Consider the following 19,596-nt stretch of genomic DNA (forward strand, 5'->3'; position numbering starts at 1 on the left):
TGATGTAGTGAAGGGTTGGGAGGGGCTGCGAGTCAATCAAATGCGCTGTACGCAAAAGCCTGAGGCATCTTATGTCGCACATCTTATGCCGCTCTTCCTGGAGGATGAGGGCGGCCAGCTGGTCAGCGCGCTGCAGGGGTGGCTTGACACTCTGGACCGGCAGATGGGCGCCACTGGCGACTCGCTCCTGCCACCGCTCCTCATCAGCGGGCTCACCAAGGTGGGCAGTCGTTGGTCATGCGCCCAATACAATGCTGGCTATATGCCCAGTCATCTGCAACTGGTTGGTGTTGCTACTAGTTGGTGTTGCTGCTTGCACTATTGTTAGGGCTGCTTGCTGGCTCATGAAGGCTTTTCCATTGACACCGAACAGGTTGTGGATGCATATCCTTTTGCAGAGGTAGGCAACATCTCGCAGTTTCTCAGGACAACTGCTGAGCGTAGCCCCATCCTCAGCAACCTCGGCACCCTGAGCGTTGCTGCAGCCACAGCGTCCGTCTAGCAGCACTAGCGGCCCAAGCGCGCCCACCATCCCCAGCAGCAGCAGCGCCACCAGCGCCCCCGGCGGGAGCAGTAGTGGCATCTCTCCTGGGCTGTCTGCAAAACCCAGCCGCGTTGTGTCCAGCAGCTCAAAAAGCAGTAGCAGCACCGCTTGCATGTACAACACCACGTTTGGTGGCGGCATTATTAGCAACCGGCGCACCTGTGGGCGGGACAGGCTGTCATGGCCGCTGTACCTGCAGCAGCGTACCATGTTGACAAAGCAGCCAATGAGGCAGGTCATCCGGCGGCCGGGCCCGGGCCTTGGACTTGCATTTGTTGGGGGCATGATGTATTGAGCCTTTATTGAGTAGCGAATGACATTGCACAGTCCTGCAATACAAGCATGCGCAGGCGTCCGCCGCGCAGGCTTGCGGATGTGTTACCACAAATTTCGCGAGCAGGATGTCTAAAAGAGATCGCGGCAGTTTCCTTTTCAAGTCTGCTGCTCAAATCTTGCAAGCATGCTGTCCTGCTTTTTTGGCCAGCCAAGCTTGCTTCCTTCGTGAGCAGCATGCTCAAAGATTCAACCCATTCCTATGAACATGAGGCTCGCCAGCCTGCTGCCCCACGTTTTGCAAGAAACTAAAGCAGTTTCCAAATGAGAAGAGCTTGTGATCATAGGAGTAATTTACTGTGGTGTACTTGCGGCAGCCTGAGTCTTAAGCAGATGTTGAGGTCTTTTGCCAATGCAATGCAGGCCCTCTGGGGATCCTGGAAGTGAGCAATCACCGTTGTCAGGAGTGATGATAGAAGAGGACAATCTGTGATCATTAGACGGCCGTCCAAGTGGCAGATGTTTCTACTGGTACCCAATTGCTGGGCTCAGAGGCTGTGTGAGCAGTCAATGTATATATGGCACAGATCGTGACAGCAGTATTGAAAGCTATGATGACACTCTCGCCTCATACAATCCACACATATCTTCTTACATCATGGCGTGTCCTCCATTGTTCATGCTTGTGAAGATACACGGGGAAAATCATGCCAGACAGCGTCATCATTCACATCATGAATGGACGGCTACTATTGTAGCACATTAAGTGCTGAGTACAGCAAAAGACGTTCTCAATCATTCAATCAGCCTACACCAGTAATCCATGAACGTTCAGTCTCTTGGCAGTTTTGCAACTGCACATGTGCATTATTTAGATGCCATCCAGCGGACTTTATAAAAGGTCCTGACCAATCCAAACAGCGCATTCAGTCTGACTGTTCCAAAAAATGTCCCTAATGGCAAACAGCAGGTGCGAATTCTTGCACATTAGCAAAATCCATGGAAGCCTGCCTCAAATCAATTTATTTGGGCATAAAACACCTGGTGGTCTTGGGCTTTACGGGCTATAAAGCTGGTATATATGGTAGCTGTGCACTACCAACACTAGTGGTTGCCAAAAGTGTACCGCACACAGTGACAGCGAATGATTGCACAAGAATTTTGAAACGTAAGGACCTCCTGAAACTCTCAAAACGGCCGGCATCACAAATGCGACGCATCCGTAGCATTCCCTGTCAGGCTTATTCTTAGGCTGCCTCCACAATGAGGGCTGCATGCAATCCTGCAGCCAAAACATGTTGTGCTAAAACTTGGCCATGTCTCGCGACCAGGAAGCTATTTATCCCTTATAATCTGCATATTAATGCTGCATGTCTGCCTTGACAGGTCCCAGTAGTGCAGCTGATCTTGATTTGCTGCGTCTGTTCTTGCCAGCTTTGCTCATTTAAAACCCCTGGTTTAGTCATGCCCATCTGGGGTGAGCGGATGGTGCAGCCGCTTCTGAAAGTGTGCCATCCTCCGCCTGCCGCCTTCTCCATAGGGCAGTCCGCCTGCCAGGAACACATAATCCGCCTGGTAGGGGACTGCCACGTCATAATTGGGTATCTTGTCCGCGTATGCTGGCAGCCCAAACAGTCCTGTTGGCAGCGCTCCTCCCAGGGGGTTCAGTCTCTGAATGTATGTGGCCCCCTTCAACACGCCTGCACACAACAGGAATCTTCCTCAGTAATGCTTGTACTAATACTTGCCCAACTTCACACTCTCCTTTTACCAGATGCACCTCAAGGGCTTCACATCGAGCCCACTGCCGCTCTTCTAGAGTTAACCTTGCCGTGGGTGACAACTTAGCTGGCCACGGCATTTATTTGTCTTTACAAGCTTTTTTCCCTGTCAGAGGCAAGGTGCATCTGCAGACAAGCTGCATGTGAAGACAGCCAGAATCCTGCCCCTTGTTGGACTCAGCAGATCCAAGCAGGACGCAATCAACTGTGCGCACAGTGCTCAGCATATGTATGATCTCCCCCCGGCCGGGGCGTACCGACATCACACATGAAAAGGCATGCTAAAGGGGCATGCGCACCTGTCCCCTGGGTTGCAGTCAGCAGCAGAGCATCCACCGAGCCAAAGCCTCCATCGTCCACCTGGCGTTGCCTGGCTGCCTTGGCCTTCACAGTACCCTGCACAGTCCCCTGGACGGCCCCTGTCGCTGGGTCAAAAATCACCCAGGTTGCCTTGTCATTGGCGTCAAAGAAGTGCCGGGCCGTCTTGGTTGTGCCGTCGTAGAGGTCTGCCACTGCTCCTATGTTCAAGTAGGTGCCGTTTTGCTCTGCGCAGGTGAAGATTCAGCGTGTCAGACTGTGCATGTTGTGTTGGATGTATCTCACTGGCATCCTGCGCAGTAGCTGGTGTTTGTGAGGGCGAGGCAGGCTGGAGTGCTTACGGGCTGTGTAATTCTGGGTGCCCACTCCATGGAGGGAGTACAGGGTCCGTGTACCGGCAGGAGCAGGCACAGAGGTGGCACCCACAATTGTCGCTTGCTGCAATGCCCTCCGACCCCCTGGACAGCAAGAAATAATGCTTGTTAAGTGAGAGAGGGGACACTTGCCTTCTCTCATATTGCCAGAAAGCATCGGTCGTAGGTAGAAGCCGTGCATCGAGCAACAGTATCTAGTACATATCAGGCCGCCTGGGCTTGTCTGCCAGCCAGCCCCCGTTTACGGTGGGCGTATAAATTTCCCGGAAAAATCCGATTCATAAGTTTGGGGGTTGTGCGGGGTGCTCTTTGAGACAAATCCGGGCAAAGGATGTTGTTGTACCGGATCGTTTCCGAAACTGGAAGTAACCTGTTCGAATGTCCATAACTTGCAAACTCTGCAGTGAAGAGAACCCTAATTGCCATCAGAATATATCTTGCTTTCGTCCAATGTCGTCCGAGAGGGAGAACGGACCCACCTTCTGTTCTAGCTCCAGTCGCCAATGCGCCCGCGCATACCAGAAAGACTAAAGAGCGCAAAGTCGCCTGCAGCCCTAACATCTTCATTGGGTGGACAATCGTGAAAGCATCACACTGATCGAGCCCAAAAATGTGCCAGTAAGTATGTCGAAATTTGTGAAATCTCCCTGTGAAGCACGTTCTGTCTGCTTGGAAGCTGGCAAGTTACTCCGTCGTACAGGTGCCGTGTGGCGCATGCTGCAGGTCAGACATGTAGCAACCATGAGACAGAAAGAGGAAAGTGATCAGGAAAAAGGGCACATTGCTCATAGCAACTTGCTATGCAGCTGGCAAAGAAAGCAGACCGGCAGAATGTATCATGAAGGAGCAGTCTGCAGCTTACAAGCTCTTACTATATGAGTGCTGGCAGCTGCGCTGCAGCGGCCGCAAGCCCTAATTTGGGACCCCTGGATGCAAAAGTCGGCGGTCTTCTGTTCAATCATCACATGCTGCAGCTCACAGTGAGCCCGTGCATGGCATATCTGCCCATTCAGTATAAATAGTAGTTCGTGACAGGCGGCCAGTCTGCAGTGCACTGCGTTTGCATGCACGTGCATGCAAGAGCAATGGCAGTCACTGGCAACGGTTGCCAGAAGCCAGGAAATTATCTGATCACCCCCGGGGCCGCGCTGCAGCCATTCGTCATTGGCAATGCACCAAAAACCTAAAAATGTTTGGTCCTGAGGTTTGTCCATAAGCTATCAACCAAACCAGTTGCACTCATATCTGCAGGTTTCCCATTTCGTCATCAAGCCACATGTTATTTCACACAACATGCCAGAAAACATCATTGATGGCTCTCACAGGCTGTGCCATGTCTATTCAGTGGCGCACGATCGGTGCACTACAGCATGCATATAATACTGCCGACATCAACAGTGACATCACAAATGTGGTGACAGCACCTGGGTGCTTGCAACCGCTAACCACAATTCACCTCCATCAATTTTTCTTGCCAGGATCCCTCACACTCTGCTTGGTTATTCTCTCCGTTCCCCTCCAAGACTCTGCACCACCTCTCACTGAGTGAGCCTCACAAAATAATATCAATGTTTTAACCAATTCATCGGACCTCCTATCCGCTGCTGAGTGGTCCGCACAAAGACTCTTGGAGCCAGCAACCTTTCAAGACACTTCTGAGTCACTCAGATCCCATATGGTACATGCAGAGAGCTGCTCTTGTGTCAATATCTCCTTTTCAATGCTGATCAACATTAATCCTTGACAAGAATGAAAATGTTGCCTCTGTTTGTGTACAGAACCCTGAAGTTCTCATCGCTGTAGGTCAGCTTCCAGAATCCTCCACTGGTGTCAGGCCGCCCTTGCGAGACATCCTGCCACAGATCCACTACATGAGAATTTCTACCACCTCATGCCAGGTTTTATATCAGAACTCTTCAGTCCGGTCACACAGAGGTGCATGCGCTTGATTGTTGGCTTGGACATGGCATGTAGAAGCAAGATTGAATACTCGCCTGCCTGAACTTTAGGGGGCCCAGCTGCCAGTCAATGTACTCAAAGGCCACAGTGATGCGGTCGCGCGCTGGCTGCTCATAGTTGGCCAACAGGTCTACCTTGACCAGGCCAAAGTCCACCTTGTTGATGTACTGGCCTGCCTGCTTGTGTGGAAAGACCTGCAAGCCTCACATCTCGTCACCCGCTGCATCTAATTGCAAGTGCTTGACACAATGCCCGAGGTGAGTTTGAGGGGGGTCAGAGAATGTCTGATAAATCAAAAACCTGGGAGACTCTTCCGATGAAAGGGCCAAGCTTGCCGCTGCTGCTGGCTGTAGAAGATGTGTAAAGCAGTCGCCAGCTGGTTCCTGCCAGGTTCAGCTCCTGGAGTCCTCCAACTGTCTCCAGCTCTCTGATCAGATCTGCAATCTGCTGCGCCTCTGCTGGACTCCTGATGAACATCAAGCAATATTAGGAAGTTTTCGTTCAACGGAAGCACGAGCAGGTGTTGACTTTATGCTCACATAGCTCAAGTATGGCTGGTCTACAGGTCGCGAGAGGATGTTGTGGTCACCTGTCCAGACCATTCTTGTCTCCTGACAGACCTGCGATCTGTTGTTTGAGTGTATCGATGTCGGTTGTAGGGCTTGTTGATTGCTGGGAGCTCTTGCATGTCAGTGTCCTGCACCTTGATCTGGTGTTAGACAGGTTTCGATCTGGTTGCGTACAAGTACTGAAAGGTCTTTGATTGCTCCCAGATTTACATGATAAGTTTGAATATCCTAAAATTTGCGTCTTTTCAGTGCTAGCTAATCTGCTGGCCGACACACTAGCTGTGAAAGCTGCACACATGCCGCTCCTTCAGGCTGGACAGATTTTGTCCAATTGCACTAGGGATGAATGACTTTGGTTACTCGAAACAGTTCCAAGAAGTCGTAGATACGACGATGGGTAAATACGAGGCATAATGCATTGTGATGCCACGAACTCTGTTTGTGAGCCTTGACGTCAGCAGGCAGATATCCCATATCTCTTGTTGTTGGCAGTCGAAACAACATCGCAAATTCTCGTTCAAATCGTTTGAAACTTTTCTGCGACTTATTCTGATTATGCCTGTGCGTCAGTAGGACACTGTCCTGCCTTTCCAAGACACTGCACCACTGATGATCGACTGCCATTTCGGATGCATATGTAGACATTCCAGACAGCCTTGCACATCACTTGATTAAGGCGTAATTCATTAAAATGAGAGGTACATCGCCCGTACTAGCGCAATGCATGTGTAAGCCAATACCAAAAGCCCATTTTCAGTCACGGCAGAGCCTTCTGCTCTTTCAGTACAGACATTGCCATGATCAAGTCCGAAAACCCCAGCAGACCAAGTGCTTTGCTGCACGAAAGTTACCTGAGCACACATCATCTAGGAGGAAGACAGTGACAAAGGTCCAGGCAGTGCCCTCGGCTGGTGAGGGATCTCTTGGGGATGTGGAGCCAAGTGATGCGAATGAGCTCACCACCGCGCTCAACAACGCAATAGCGGCGGAGGACTACCAGCTCGCAGCAACGCTGAGGGACAGATTGAGGCAGCTGTCTGGCGGCGATGCTGGACCTCCGGCAGACTGGCAGAACCTGGGCATCCCAAGCTGGTTGGCAGAGCGCGCTGAGCACATCGGCTACCGCTTCCCCACAGGTGCCACTCTAACCTCCCATTTCTGGCATGACTTCTGCCTTCGTCGCTATCTGGCGTGCATGCCAGCCATGCATGCATTGCTCAGTCACAAGATCGTTTTCCTTGCACACACTGAGCGTTTCCTTGTGCCGTTGCAGATGTGCAAAGGAGGGCTGCAAAGGTCATCTGCAGAGGCGCGGACGCCATCATTCAGTCTGCGACAGGCTCTGGCAAAACACTGGCATTCGCCATCCCGCTGCTCGCACGACTGAAGTATCCCCCGGACGCCTACCCAGAGGACTTCCAAGTAAAGCTCCTTCACACTTCATTTCTGCGCTGTGCAATAATACATTTGCCTGCAGGCCATCTAATCACGCTAAGCCTGCTGTGCGCTAGCACATGCCGTGGCAGAAGCTCTCCCTGATATCAGGCCTGATAAGATCATCATGGCTGCTGAGAGTCCATTGGGCTGCTGTAGGGCCCACAATTGATCATAGTGGTGCCGACGCGGGAACTGGGAGTTCAGACGGTGATGCTGATTTACCAGCTATTTGGCGGCAGCGTGAATGCAGGCATCCCGGGCGACCCCACCAACATGTTTGCCTACACCGGGCCCCGAGGAATCCGGGTGAGGCCCCCTTCCCCCTCCCGTCTTGTCAACACCATCTCTTGTGCTACGCGGCACTCTTGTGTGACAAGAGCTCTGATGCAATGCAAGGACACCGGCACCTGTGCCTCGTGTTCCATTCAGGACACATTATCTTCACCTGCATCTTGACGTCATGCCACAGATGTAGGGCTCATCTGGTTGACAGAGTCCAGAGGCATCGACAGGAGTTCATGATAGAACACTGGAATGCTAGGAGGCTGCTCTGCGCAGCAAGTCTCTGCTGATGTGAGTGGGTGAAGCCGAAAGTGCTCTGTTGGCTACCGCAGGTAAAGGGTGTGCTGGACAAGGAGGAGGTGCTGCGAGCGAAGAACAACGGCTGGCTGTTTGCCAGCCATGTGGTGGTGGGAACGCCCCAGTGCCTGGCCGAGCTGGCCGCATCTCCCAACCCGTTCCCTCTCACCGCCTGCCTCAAGGCCTTGGCTGTAGATGAAGTGGATGCGTACCCCAAGGTGCCCACCATACATCCATCCTCCAGCACAACCTTCTGAGGAAGGTCTAGAATACTTTCCAAAAAGGCTCTGCTCAGGTGGCGCATGGCTGCCCCTCTGCGCTGTTCCCAAGTGAAGTTCTGCCAGCCTCCTAAAAGACTCTCTTTCAATTGCTGGTCTAAAGCATTCAAGTACATGAGGCTCTCTTTGACAAAACAAGGTTTACGATGAATGATATTAGTTTAGTTTATTGTGGCATGTGCATCTACCAGGGTCACATACACAACCTTGTGTTTTCTTTTCTTCTTTGTCACGCGCATCTGCCAGCGCCACATGCAGAGACTCTGCCTGGCAGGAACTCAATCGGCACACACGGAAGTGTCTCCCCGCATCTGCCATTTGCCGCCATCGTGACATGGCAACAAGTAGCAGCCAGGTGAGGCCTGAGGCGCTAGCTTGTTCAAGAATGGAGTGCCTGTGCTGAGCAGGATCAGAAGGACTCGCTGGAATTTGTGCTGGGGCAGGCGTGCGCACAGAGAAAGCAGCTGCCCAAACCGCAGGTGGTCCTGGTGGGCGCCACACTTCCGCCAGAGCATGTCCTGGACAGCTACCAGCAGCAGGTATGCACCTGGGCCCACCAGCAGCGACACAATCCATTTGTGATAATTGACGATTTTCCTGGAATAGTGGGGTTTCTCATTCGCAACTATTCCAAAATTGCACAAATCGCTTTGCAAGCTTCACGTCTGTTCCGTCTTGACATGCCGCGCAATCACTCTGCACAGTCTTGTGCCTGCATGCTGGTATCATCTGTGTCTAGACATGCTAGTAGCCCAAGTCCTGGTGAAATACCCACCAGTTAGGACTCATCATGCCTGTGATAGTGAGGGGAGGATTGGGCAGTGCACAAATGAGTAGCGTGCGGCAAAGAACACTCCTGCAGGAACTAGAGTGATACGCATATGGACCTTGCATCAAGTTCGATAGCTTTCAACCTCTATTCATCATCAAAGCGTGAGCTGGCTCTTGCTCTGAATTCCCAAGCCAGAGGTTCTTCGTTCTGATTTGTATTTGGGCAGGCTACAACCCACTGGACCCCTGCAGCGTCGGGCTCTGTAGTATTGGGCGTGCTAAATATCTGTGGGGGCCGCACAGGGGTGGGTGCAGGATGCAGTGACGCTGCGGGTGGGGCGGCTGGGGCAGGTGCCGGCCGGGCTGCAGCACCGCTACATGGTCGTCGACGAGCCGCGCAAGCTCATCCTCATGTGCCGCCAGCTGCGCCTCGACCTCGCCCAGTGCGCGCCCTCACCCACCCTCATTCACCCTTAACCCACTGGTACAGTATACTACATTCAGGGTTGAGAACTTTGAGTACTCACCAGTGCACCACTAGCCAAAGGGTGGTCCCTGGCGCTGGTTTTGCCCCAGACCTCGACTTCTTGTCCAGCGGGGAGCGCTACAGGAACAGAGAGGCCTAGATTCTCTTGCGGTGCTTTCCAGCAGAAATCAATGAGCACCTTCACCTGCTGAGCATCGCTGCAGCACATTTGGGAGCTCTAGCAATTGCAGCTGAGTGAGTGGTGTGTGATCTGTGCTGCTGTGTGCAGGCAGGGGGAGGACACGGCACCGGCGCGGGTGATGGTGTTTGTGGGCAGCGAGGAGGCTGCGCGCGCGGCCGCCATGCCGCTGCGGTCAGGGCTCTGGGCCGAGCACAAGGTCTCAGTGCTGCTGCCCCATGGAGAGGAGCCCATACAGGTCAGCCCCCACAGACCGCTCTACCACTCTGAAATTGCCAAAAAGCATGCAAGCACTCCAGCTGAACAAGAACTTTTCATTCTCATTGTAGAAATATATTCAACGACTATGATCTCAAGATCGCCATTTGATCATGAGCACATCAGATGGGCGAAAGGGCATCGCACACTTGTGGAGTTCTCATCACAGATCTCAAAATGCCCGTTGCCTTGCCCTGTTCTCTTCTGGCTGCTTCTAGATCATGGGTGTTGTAGCATCATCGTGTCCTTTGAAGTTTCTAAAGGGTGGTTTACTATTGGGCAGGCGCTGCATGCCTTCCGCGACAACAAGGCATCATTTCTGCTGGCCACGCCGTCGGCCGCGCGGGGACTGGATCTTCCGGCGGTGAGCCATGTGTACAACATGGACCCGCCCGAGGACAGCGTCGCATACCTGCACCGAGCGGGGCGCGCCGGCCGCATTGGCAGCCCCGTCAAGGGTGAGCTCCTGGCACGGTCACTTCTATCGTATTCTCTGCCTCTCTTCGTTCCAATACATTGATGCAAGCCTTCCCTTGCAGAAAAAATATTCTCATCACGACTTCCAGAAATGTAAATCCTCTTATGGATAGTGTCTTTCACAGAAGGCCTGCAGAGCTGTGCTGAGGCTTATGCCTTCTTCTCACAAGTATTGAAGCTCTGATGACCTGTACTGCTGTACCAAAATGAGAGCAGAATCCTAGGATGCTCCGGATGATATTGGTATGACAAGGATTACTGCAACTGAGATAGGAGCTTATGGCAAAGTGTTGCCGCACGCAGGCATTGTGACCACGCTGGTGACACAAGAGCAGGTGCCTGAGCTGCTGGCCATTGCCAAAGAACTCAATTTGAACTTGACAGAGCTGCCACAGCCACCGGCTGATGCGCTAACAGACTTTGAAGAGGGAAACATCGACACGGCAAAGAAGACTCTTGATGATCTTTACAATCTGTTGTAGTGCTCCCAGATGCGTTTCTGCAATACATTATATCCATATAGACAAGTAATTCCCTTGATTATCTGCTGAAGCCCTTGCGTAGAATCTGGTATGATCTGTACGAAGTTGAAGCCTGTAAAAAGCATTGGACAAGAGTGCTCAGAGAACGATTTTCCCAAAGGTTGTTTACTAGCCTGTCCAAACAACTTTGGGTCAGGCTCCTCAGCATCCCGTATGCATCCCCGTGTTCCCATTGTCCAGATCCAAGTGATACGCTGCAGGCCAGTCAATATCTCAAAAAGTAATTGTCCCCCTGATCAAATTTTTAAGTTCACAAGTGAGCCATGCGCGTCTGTTTTAACCCCTGATGGAAGCCTGGTGGCCCCTGTGCTGTCCTGTTTCAGTTCTGTAACCTCAGAGACCTGCATAGCCGTTGTAAGGATCTCAAAAGAGGACTATGATTTGCAGATCTGCTCAGGCGGGCTGCGCCGGCTTGCCATCCCTGGCCTCGCGCAGAGTGAATGTGCCGAGCGCCTCCATTATACGCCCCACCAGCTTCTGCTTCTGCATGGCTGCAAAGATGATCTCCTCATGCAGATAGCCCGGCAGCACCTGCAACATGTACAGCATCTCAGCTCTGACACATATACACAAACTGACAACCTTTCATTCAGATCCTGCTGCGCCAACCTCATAATCTGAACCCCTTAATACCAGCCGAAGAGAAGATCTTACGAGCGTGCTCACCATTAGCAGCACCAGCTCTAGCAAAAATCTGCCAAGGTAGGAGAGCTGAGTATGGCCTTACAAAGCAAAATGGGTGCCAGGAAACGTTGGCAGAAGGTAGTGAGAGGGGGTGGAAGGAGTGTGGCACCTTGGAGGCAAAGCCCATCTTGATGGGGTTGAAGGCCAGCTCCTGCACGCCGTCCATGATGGCATCCTCGCTCTCCTCGTCAATGGGCGCGATTTCAAATACGAATCCGCTTTCGTGGTGCGTGTATGTGAATCCGCCGCCCTCTGCCGGCGCTGCCTCCAAGCCCACCAGCGTGTTCAGGGCCTGACCACATAAATCACCCCTGAGTTCCTTGAGCATATGATTGCCAATCTTCAACATGACTTGTTGCACAACCCTGCATGTCTGCCTGGAAAGTTCTAGTGGCACTGAGAATAAATGCACTGCAGGCTGCGGTTCTTTGCACGGAATGTTCCAAAGTATACAGTCTTTGTATAGCGAATGATGAGGGAAGAGACTGCAGGATCAAAGCATGCGATTCGCCCAGGTGCCAGATGGATAACAAAGAATTGGACGGGTGCTCGCACCTTCTGAGTCATGTTGGAGAGCTGGCTGCCGCCCACCTGGGGTGGGGGCAGCGCCACAGCCCCCTGCCCGACGGCAGATTGTGCCTCTGAACCCGGCACAATCTCCTTTGTCGCTCCTGCGGCAAGCACACATCTCCCATCAAGATGCACTCAGTAGAGAGCTTGGCAGTAGTTGCTGTAACGAACCAAACCGTTGTCATCCATTTGAACAGCAACAGGGACTTGGACTTCTTTGGAGTGCATGCAGTCAATGCACTACAGGTCAGGCAGAGCGTGCCTGAGGGTGAAGAGAGGTTGGCGTCTTTGGCGATCTCCGGCCAAGCTGTCCTGTTGAGGATGGCCGGGGCCGAGGCGGCCTGAGCGTGCGGCGCTGTCCCCGGGGCCTCGAGTACAGTTTCTGCCGCCTGTGGCTCCTCCTGCAAGCAAAGGATGTGGCACCAGTCATTGTCTGCAGTCCACAATGCACTCTGCTGTTGTTTGTTTGCCCTGATGTTGCTGCATGCAGGCCTGAATTCCCCAGCAGAGCTGGCTGTTGGTGGAGCGGTGTACTGACACTTCGGCCAAAAAATCAGACAGTGCTGACTATTGTCCCTCTGTGCGAGCCTCTTGTGTGAGTGCAGGGCAAGTACGAATGCAGGGCTGAAATTTGTATTTCCCACCTGCACGGCATCCAGCTGCGGTGCGGCAGCATCGGCGTCGGCAGCAAAGCGGCTGCGCGGCTGCATGACAGAGCAGCCGATGGAGTACGGGACCAGCGGCTTAGCGCTGGGACAGCACTGCACCTTCCCGCTCACTGCGCAGCAGAACACCCAGCAACTTGATATGTCTCTGCCTTTCATCTACTACCAAGGTACAGTTAGGCAACAGTAATTGACGGTGCACAATATCTCCAGCACAACGTTCAATATCTGCAGCAGCCAACATGCCCTCATTCATCTATGAAATTACTATTTGCAGCTTCACCAAGGGCCAGGCCAAGCATGCTTCCACAGTTAGTATTATGTTTGTCTGATGATGGGTGCTTTAAGTGTGCAGATGCTCACCTGGAGTCGGGCAGGACATGGCGGTGGCTGGGGAGCCGTGAGGGTGTGCAGGGTGGCTGTAGAGATCGCTGACATTCGCACCCTCTGGGCAGAAAGCACGCGCCTCCTGCACATATCTCAGGCTACAATTTGATACAAAGGCCATCCAGAGAACCTCAAGGAAACCGGCATTATGTATGGATCACTGGTGAGTCAGCAGCAGGGTTGCAAGAAGGTGATAATTGGGGAAAGGAGGGATGGTGGCACGGACCTGCAGATGGCCTGCCTCAGGAGAGGCCGGGGGTGCGGCTCTGCTGGTCGGGGACTTCATGGCCGGGGCAGGGGTGTGTGCAAGGGCTGAAAGGCATGATGCCTGCGCCCATGCTCTCAAGTCGGCACCCCATATGGACAAGTTGCAAGTGGGTGAAGGGTTCAACAAGGATTGCATTAACGTGATCTAGCAGTCCAGGGCGTCACTGGATCACACACCTGTGCGCCATCATGTGCCTGCATCCTTAGCCAGTTTGGCGACACCTGCATGCATGCAAAATCTGTCCTCACTTAACAATTCAAGATGTTCACAGCACAGGCCTGGAAACTCTGTCGCCCAGCACCTGTACGCTCCATTCCAGCTGCAACAGGCTTGAACATCACACCCTGCCGTTCTCGGCCACCCTCTTGCATGGCTAGCTGCAGTATACTGCGAATAAGTACCAGCGCACACCTGCACGGCCTGGTCGGCCTTCAGAGGCGTCGCGTGGCGGCGGTCGGCTGCGGCCAGCGCATGCTTCAGGTCGGCCACGGCCTCCTGCTCTGCCAGCAGCGCGGCCTCTGTCTCCATGAGCTGTGCGCGCAGTGTGCTGTTCTCCTGCGCCAGCCGCTCCTGCGCCTCCCTCACCTTGGCAGAGCCCGCCTCCTACGGACAGCAATTACACTAATAGATCAGAGCATGGATGATGGACTGACTGATCAAGTGAGAATGTGCCTCCAAAACTCTGCAAAAGCCACCACTATCTCAAGGTGGCTGTTGTGTGGTGCCAGTGCATTCGGACATTCACATAAAGTGTGGCAAGGTTCCCTATGACCACAAGCAGTCCCAACAACATTGTATTTTGCTGTGCAGAACAGCCTTCACTTCTTGGCCGTGGTTCCCAACAACTATTTTGTGAACAGCTTAAAACAAAATGTACAAAGATCAAGCTTAACAATGTTGGCAGTGATGCAGGAAGGCGGCGCACCTGTGCGAATGCTGCCTGACGTTCTGCCTCCATCTTCCAGTGCTCTGCCAGCTTCAGCGCTGACTCACGGTGCTCCATTGCCTGCAGACATGTTGATTACTATTCACTGTCCTGGTGCATGGACTGGCATTTGATAACAAACTTTCGGTACCAATTCCAGAGATGGAATGCTATGGCAAATGCATGGCAAGGAGCACATCAACAGAATAGCAGAAGCATGTGCACAGTAGGATATGGTGTGCATGCCTTGCTGCTCTGCTCCCCAAGCATGGTTTCCAGCTGCTGAATCCGCTGCTTCTTGATCGCCTCATACTTGCTCTGCAGTGCCGCGTACTCCACCTGTCATGGCAGAGGATAGTCGTGCATGCATTTTTGCCAACGTGCCAGACATTGCAGAAGATGGATGCGTATTTCTCTGAGCTTTCCAAGAGCATGTTCTGAACTCATCAAGAGAGACAGGCAGACCTGCAACTTCTTGAAGTTGTTAGACTCTGTAGCTGTATCTGGTGCATGCGGGGGTGGCAAGGCAGGAGGCTGCTGCTGCCTGCTGACAGGCCGTGCTGAAGCAGGCTTGTCTGCCTTCTTCTCTGCGTGCCTCGGCTTGTCTGGAGCCAGCTCCTTTGCTGGCTGCGCTTTGCTGTCTTCTGCGGCTGGCTGGCTGACAGCCTGCTCCTGTGCCTCCTTTCCCTTGGATGCCCTGGAAGAAGTCTTCCAGCTGTCAGAGCTGCGAGCTGGCTGAGGCTCAGCAACGCCGCTTGTCCTTGGTTGCTGAGCAAGCTCTGGTGCTTCGGCGGCTGCAGAAGTCTTGGCTTTCTTTGCAGCTTTGCCTGCTGGCTTGGCATCTTTGGAGGGCTCTGGCACAGCCCGCTTGTTTGAGAGCTGCTCTGGGGCAGATTTGCGCTTGCTGTCCTTCTGGACTGGCCGCTCTTCTGCAATGGGCGGTGCTGGCGCGGATTTTCTTGCCTTGCTCTTCTGCTCTGCTGCATCACCCTTCACATCTTTGGCTGATTGTCCACCTCCCTTTTTATTTCCCTTGACGTTGTCTCCACTGGTGGATGGACCCTCAGCCACAGCAGCTTGGTGGTCCACTGCGTCTGCATTGGCTTTCTTGGCTGCAGCTGCCTCTGTCGTCACATCCTCAGCTTCGTCCTTTCGAGCCAAGGGAGGTCTCCCCTTGCCCTGCTTCTGCTCCTTTGCAGGATGGACATCAGCCGCCTTTACTTCTGCCTTCTTCGTTTTGCGCTCGGCTGATGCAGGCTTGGTATTCTCTTTTTCTGTGCCTGCAGTGTTAGCTGCGTCCTCCTCTCCATCTTCACGTGTAAGCTTCAGCCATGTCGGTGTTCCTGGCGCGGGAGCTTTGCTGTAGTCCACAGATTTTCGGGGCCTGAGAGAGCCCACCATGTTTCTTTTTATCTCAGTGTAGCGCTACTACATTCCAGGTTTAACGGTAATAAACAAGGAATGCTGTGATACAAACACCTCTCTGGCCCTCTCTGCAATGTCTGCTTCACTTCCTGTGTCTTTTAAAGATTATCACACAGCCAATGAGCTCAGCAGACAATTGCGTATTGTCGATGTCAATTTCAACAGCTGAGCTGCGTTTGAAGTTCTGTTCTTATCTGCTCCCTTGCATTGCAAGGGTGTAAATTTTGTTGGAGCTGTCATGAGTGTTGCTCTGTGTGGCTAAACGCTTGCAGCTCGAACGATCTGCCGTGCACAGCTTTGCAACTTTACGCGCATATTGGATATCTTGCATTGTGTTCTCTAGTCATCCCTGACGTTTTGCTATTCTTTCGCTGCTGCCTTCCAAGCAGCAAGCTGCTTGACTAGTCGTTGAACATTGTTTGTTGCCGTCCAGCAACATCTAAGTAAAAACGTTTGCACTACTTCAGAATTATTGTGTCACGTTCATATTATCTCGAGCCATCAGAGGGCATCTTTATTGCTTCTGACGGCTCTCACGTTTCGGTGCCAATCCGTCACGCCGTGTAGAAAACGTCTTCTGAGGCGATCACCGTTTCGGAACAGTTGCTGAACAACCATAGAACTTTTACATCGGCGAAGAAGCGCTATCCAATTCGGACTTGATAGGTGCGTGGTGACGCGAATGTAGAAATGACTGCAATATGAACTCTGCGTGGGCTGCTGCTTAGTGTCTGTGAGTGAAAGCACTGTGAAGGCGAGTTGCATCTAGCATAGAATTGTTAAGAACACGAATTCTGGCGGATGATACCGATACCCTTATCTACTTATCTGGTTTGTGTCCCAGATCCAGGATGCTCTCAGCACAGCACCCCCTTCAGCATGGGGCAAGGCTGTCATACGCCAGTCAACGCCTTGTTATCACGAGATGCAGTGCAACGCCACAGGCGCGCCAGTTCCAGGTATGAAATGCAAACCCTAGCTCTATTTACAGTCAAATTAATGATTGCAGGAGTGTGCAGCCTACATGGGAAATCGCTGCTGCAGGGGGCAACGTGCAGCATGGACTTGCAACGCTTGCTAGCAGCGCCGATTGCCAGAATAGGTGCCCCCATCAGGCGGCACCTACAGAGCATGCAGCTAGGCTCCCCACAGCGCAGCAACGCCAGCAGGGCAGACAATCTGCCCTGCACAGCCACTGGTGGCGGTGGGGGTGCGGGGGACAAGGGACCCCCCGGTGGCAGCGGCGGCGGAGGTGAGGGCAATGGAGAGGGTGACGATGGGGATGAGCTGCTCTCCAAGAAACAGGTGCGCACCTATCGATCAGTTCCTCCTTGCTAATAACTTCCACGTGCATCTTGTGGACCCGCCGCCGTTGCTGCGTCAGCATCTGGACTGCATTGCGCGTGTGATGCTGTCTCACGACCACCTGCCCAGTGGTGCAGGGATATTGCATGTGGGGGCATCACTGGTACTGCATGCGGGCAGAAATCGCGGCAACTAGGGAAGCTGACAGTGCTGTCCCTCACAGGCAGAAGAGTTGGCGGCTGCAAGGGGGGTGGAGCTGCCGGCCGACTTCCTGGAGGCGGCGGCTGGGGAGGGGCTGCGCAGGAGTGCCCTTGTGGCCTACCTGGCGCTGCAAGGAGCCCTGTTCAACGGCTGGCTCTCTCGTCTGCTTCCAGCTTTCCGCAACCGCCTCATCGCAGATCCCCGATTCTTCTTCAAGGTGTGCTCCTGTGATCAAATTTTACAGCTAAGAATGGTCCTCATGTGCAAAGCGATTGGGCTGCATTCATGTTCAAGCACGGTGGGCTCATACAAGGCTGGCATGCGCTGGACACGTCCATTGTTAAGCAGCTCTGCACAAGACAAAGCGGGACCCTTGCTCGCAACATATACTCTGCAAAGGGGCCCGGTCAGCCCAATTACCTGGTGCTTGCATGTTTGTGGAATCATGATCGTGCAGTATGCCCGGACTTCATTACTTATTTTTGCCTGGAGGGCGCTGATCGAGGAATTCTCTGTCGCGTATTGAAATTGTCTGGTCCTTTAATGATTGTGGAAGTATTAAGCCCAGACTTTATCTTTGGTTGTTGCCTTGAAGGCGCTGCTCACCACCTCGACGGCGCTGATCAGAGACTGCTCTATCGCAGATTTTTTCGGAGGTGGCGATAGATACTGGCTGCGCGACGGTGGCGGAGGTGCGCAAGCGAGGGGACGACTTCTGGAACGAGTTTGACTTCTACCTGTCCGACCTGATCGTGGGCTGCGTGCTCGACGTTGTCCTGGTCACCCTTCTTGCCCCTGTGGCCGTCATCGGCAAGCACTCCCGCGCTGCCAAAGCAACAGGTCTGCTCTCGTGCCATGCCCCCTTTCCGGTGTGCATTGCTTGCCTACAAAGTGTGGTGTTTGTCGGCACGCTGCTCTTTTGAAAAGCACAGATGCTGCATCTGCCTGAGCATCCTCGAGGAAAAGGACTGTATCAGCACACTAGATTTTGGGCACGCGCGTTAAGAGCTTGCGGCAGGTGCTGTGGGGCTGCAAGGGTGTTGCGGTGGAATCGAACCTGTATGGGAGTCTGCTTCTTGCACCAGTCTTTGTACAGCAAGGTGTGAGCGAGAGCAGTGCCACAGAAAGAACCTTTCCTGGAGCGGACTGAGCAGAAGACGCATTCATCCACGCAGGCATGCAGAAGGTATTGGCGCGCATTCCAAGCGCGGTATTCGCACCGAGCCCGGCTGGCGCGCCGCGGTATACTGTGCTGGACCGCTCTGCCTGCCTGGGCATCAAGTTCCTGGAGTACAGCCTGGCAGGACTTTTGTGCGGCTTCGCCGGCCAGGGCATTGCCAATGGCCTCATGCAGCTGAAGTGAAGCCTCCCCACTCATCCCCTATCTCACTGTCAGCTTGCTTGCAGTCCTTGTGATGGCAGTGCTCCTATCCTGGCTGCACAGGACGAGCCCGGACATGATTTCGGCCGAGCCAGGCTTGTCTTTTGCACTTCTTGGCCATGCATGCTGCATTGGGGTGCCCCATCAAGGGGTCATCTGGATACTAGTGACCACAGGTAGAGGGATACTTAATTTGCCACGGGCTGGGCTGAGCTCTGTAAGCGCTTGTTAGCACGTTGCATTCAAGTATTGGGGTGGCTGTCAGACACAGGGAGGGGGAGAAATTCTTGACTTGTGCATGCTTCAAAAAAGCATATTCTTTACGAAGGAATTGTGGATGGCCTTATGGGTGTGGCATGGCAGGGGTGCAGGCTGCTTTTGACTGAGTCATATGTGGCTGGGTGTGGCCAGGCGAAACGTGTCTGGTGTGGTTGAGGGCTGCGTGGACATCCCTCCTGTGGGCAAGACTGCCCTCACCTGGGCCTTCTTTATGGGCACATCCTCCAACGTCCGATACCAGGTATGTCTTGAGACCCATGAGGCCAACAATCCCTCATAAGAAATGCCTGCAGCCCGCAATGTGTCTGCATACCCTCCTGTGCTTTGGGGCCTGGTGATCCAGTCATTGCAGGACGTCCAAAGAATGTGGATGAATTAGACCAGGAAAAATGCAAGACATGCGAGGCAGTGCGAGCATCCAGTAGGGAGGCAGGGCTGCCTCTCTGAATCGCTGAATGCTGCCCTGCAAGCAATGGTATCAGAATGCATGTGCTTGGTGCAGATTGTGTACGGCATCGAGCACTTGGTGGACGTGACAGTTGCAAAGAAAGTCCCGGCGATGGCCTATGCAACAACGCTCATTGTGCGCTTCATCAATAACATCATTGGCGGGGAGAATTTCATCGATATGGCGCGATGGACTGGCATTCAGTAGGCTGCACATTGATTGGTTGTGTGAAG

General features: G+C 53.2%; 6 protein-coding genes across 6 annotated transcripts; 4 read left to right on the forward strand and 2 right to left on the reverse strand.

Annotated features, from left to right (window-relative positions):
* Window positions 1–85: 85 nt before the first annotated feature.
* Window positions 86–1,264, forward strand: COCSUDRAFT_61967 (hypothetical protein; the record flags this gene model as incomplete). The annotated part of the gene is made up of 3 exons (XM_005649024.1): window positions 86–220; window positions 486–779; window positions 1,241–1,264. The coding sequence occupies 3 exons, from the start codon at window positions 86–88 to the stop codon at window positions 1,262–1,264; spliced, it is 453 nt and encodes a 150-aa protein (XP_005649081.1).
* Window positions 1,265–1,451: 187 nt separating this feature from the next.
* COCSUDRAFT_46842 (hypothetical protein) lies at window positions 1,452–3,934 on the reverse strand. The gene is made up of 4 exons (XM_005649025.1): window positions 3,770–3,934; window positions 3,258–3,374; window positions 2,898–3,143; window positions 1,452–2,517 (listed from the first exon to the last, which is right to left on the reverse strand). The coding sequence occupies exons 1-4, from the start codon at window positions 3,855–3,857 to the stop codon at window positions 2,276–2,278; spliced, it is 693 nt and encodes a 230-aa protein (XP_005649082.1). The 5' UTR covers window positions 3,858–3,934; the 3' UTR covers window positions 1,452–2,275.
* A 263-nt stretch (window positions 3,935–4,197) lies between these two features.
* COCSUDRAFT_32743 (hypothetical protein) lies at window positions 4,198–5,042 on the forward strand. The gene has a single exon (XM_005649026.1). It carries the CDS (start codon window positions 4,603–4,605, stop codon window positions 4,837–4,839), a length of 237 nt encoding a protein of 78 aa, XP_005649083.1. The 5' UTR covers window positions 4,198–4,602; the 3' UTR covers window positions 4,840–5,042.
* A 1,496-nt stretch (window positions 5,043–6,538) lies between these two features.
* COCSUDRAFT_65404 (P-loop containing nucleoside triphosphate hydrolase protein) lies at window positions 6,539–10,765 on the forward strand (the record flags this gene model as incomplete). Its single annotated transcript, XM_005649027.1, has 10 exons — window positions 6,539–6,544; window positions 6,714–6,954; window positions 7,092–7,240; window positions 7,412–7,561; window positions 7,870–8,052; window positions 8,520–8,651; window positions 9,187–9,326; window positions 9,639–9,786; window positions 10,090–10,264; window positions 10,587–10,765. 10 exons carry the CDS (start codon window positions 6,539–6,541, stop codon window positions 10,763–10,765), a joined length of 1,503 nt encoding a protein of 500 aa, XP_005649084.1.
* On the reverse strand, window positions 10,735–15,875 carry COCSUDRAFT_46844 (hypothetical protein). Its single transcript, XM_005649028.1, has 11 exons — window positions 14,790–15,875; window positions 14,550–14,663; window positions 14,325–14,405; window positions 13,811–14,002; window positions 13,576–13,620; window positions 13,108–13,213; window positions 12,724–12,857; window positions 12,321–12,480; window positions 12,065–12,180; window positions 11,619–11,801; window positions 10,735–11,356 (listed from the first exon to the last, which is right to left on the reverse strand). Exons 1-11 carry the CDS (start codon window positions 15,723–15,725, stop codon window positions 11,219–11,221), a joined length of 2,205 nt encoding a protein of 734 aa, XP_005649085.1. The 5' UTR covers window positions 15,726–15,875; the 3' UTR covers window positions 10,735–11,218.
* Window positions 15,876–16,880: 1,005 nt separating this feature from the next.
* Window positions 16,881–19,570, forward strand: COCSUDRAFT_14525 (hypothetical protein; the record flags this gene model as incomplete). Its single annotated transcript, XM_005649029.1, has 6 exons — window positions 16,881–17,054; window positions 17,278–17,472; window positions 17,900–18,095; window positions 18,431–18,614; window positions 19,048–19,156; window positions 19,418–19,570. 6 exons carry the CDS (start codon window positions 16,881–16,883, stop codon window positions 19,568–19,570), a joined length of 1,011 nt encoding a protein of 336 aa, XP_005649086.1.
* Window positions 19,571–19,596: the final 26 nt, after the last annotated feature.

Source organism: Coccomyxa subellipsoidea (genome assembly GCF_000258705.1).
Source record: "Coccomyxa subellipsoidea C-169, whole genome shotgun sequence".
NCBI classification, from domain to species: Eukaryota; Viridiplantae; Chlorophyta; class Trebouxiophyceae; family Coccomyxaceae; genus Coccomyxa; species Coccomyxa subellipsoidea.

Excerpts from the sequence above, each read along its gene's own strand:
- COCSUDRAFT_46842 (XM_005649025.1), bottom strand. The coding sequence starts at position 3,857 with ATGAAGATGTTAGGGCTGCAGGCGACTTTGCGCTCTTTAGTCTTTCTG. Across the intron at positions 3,375-3,769 it reads GACTGGAGCTAGAACAGAAG|GGGGTCGGAGGGCATTGCAG; the intron begins GTGGGTCCGTTC and ends CTTGCTGTCCAG. Across the intron at positions 2,518-2,897 it reads GACTGCAACCCAGGGGACAG|GCGTGTTGAAGGGGGCCACA; the intron begins GTGCGCATGCCC and ends TGTTGTGTGCAG.
- COCSUDRAFT_32743 (XM_005649026.1), top strand. The coding sequence starts at position 4,603 with ATGGCTCTCACAGGCTGTGCCATGTCTATTCAGTGGCGCACGATCGGT.
- COCSUDRAFT_46844 (XM_005649028.1), bottom strand. The coding sequence starts at position 15,725 with ATGGTGGGCTCTCTCAGGCCCCGAAAATCTGTGGACTACAGCAAAGCT. Across the intron at positions 13,621-13,810 it reads AGGCCGACCAGGCCGTGCAG|GTGTCGCCAAACTGGCTAAG; the intron begins GTGTGCGCTGGT and ends GCATGCATGCAG. Across the intron at positions 12,181-12,320 it reads CACGCTCTGCCTGACCTGTA|GAGCGACAAAGGAGATTGTG; the intron begins GTGCATTGACTG and ends TGCTTGCCGCAG.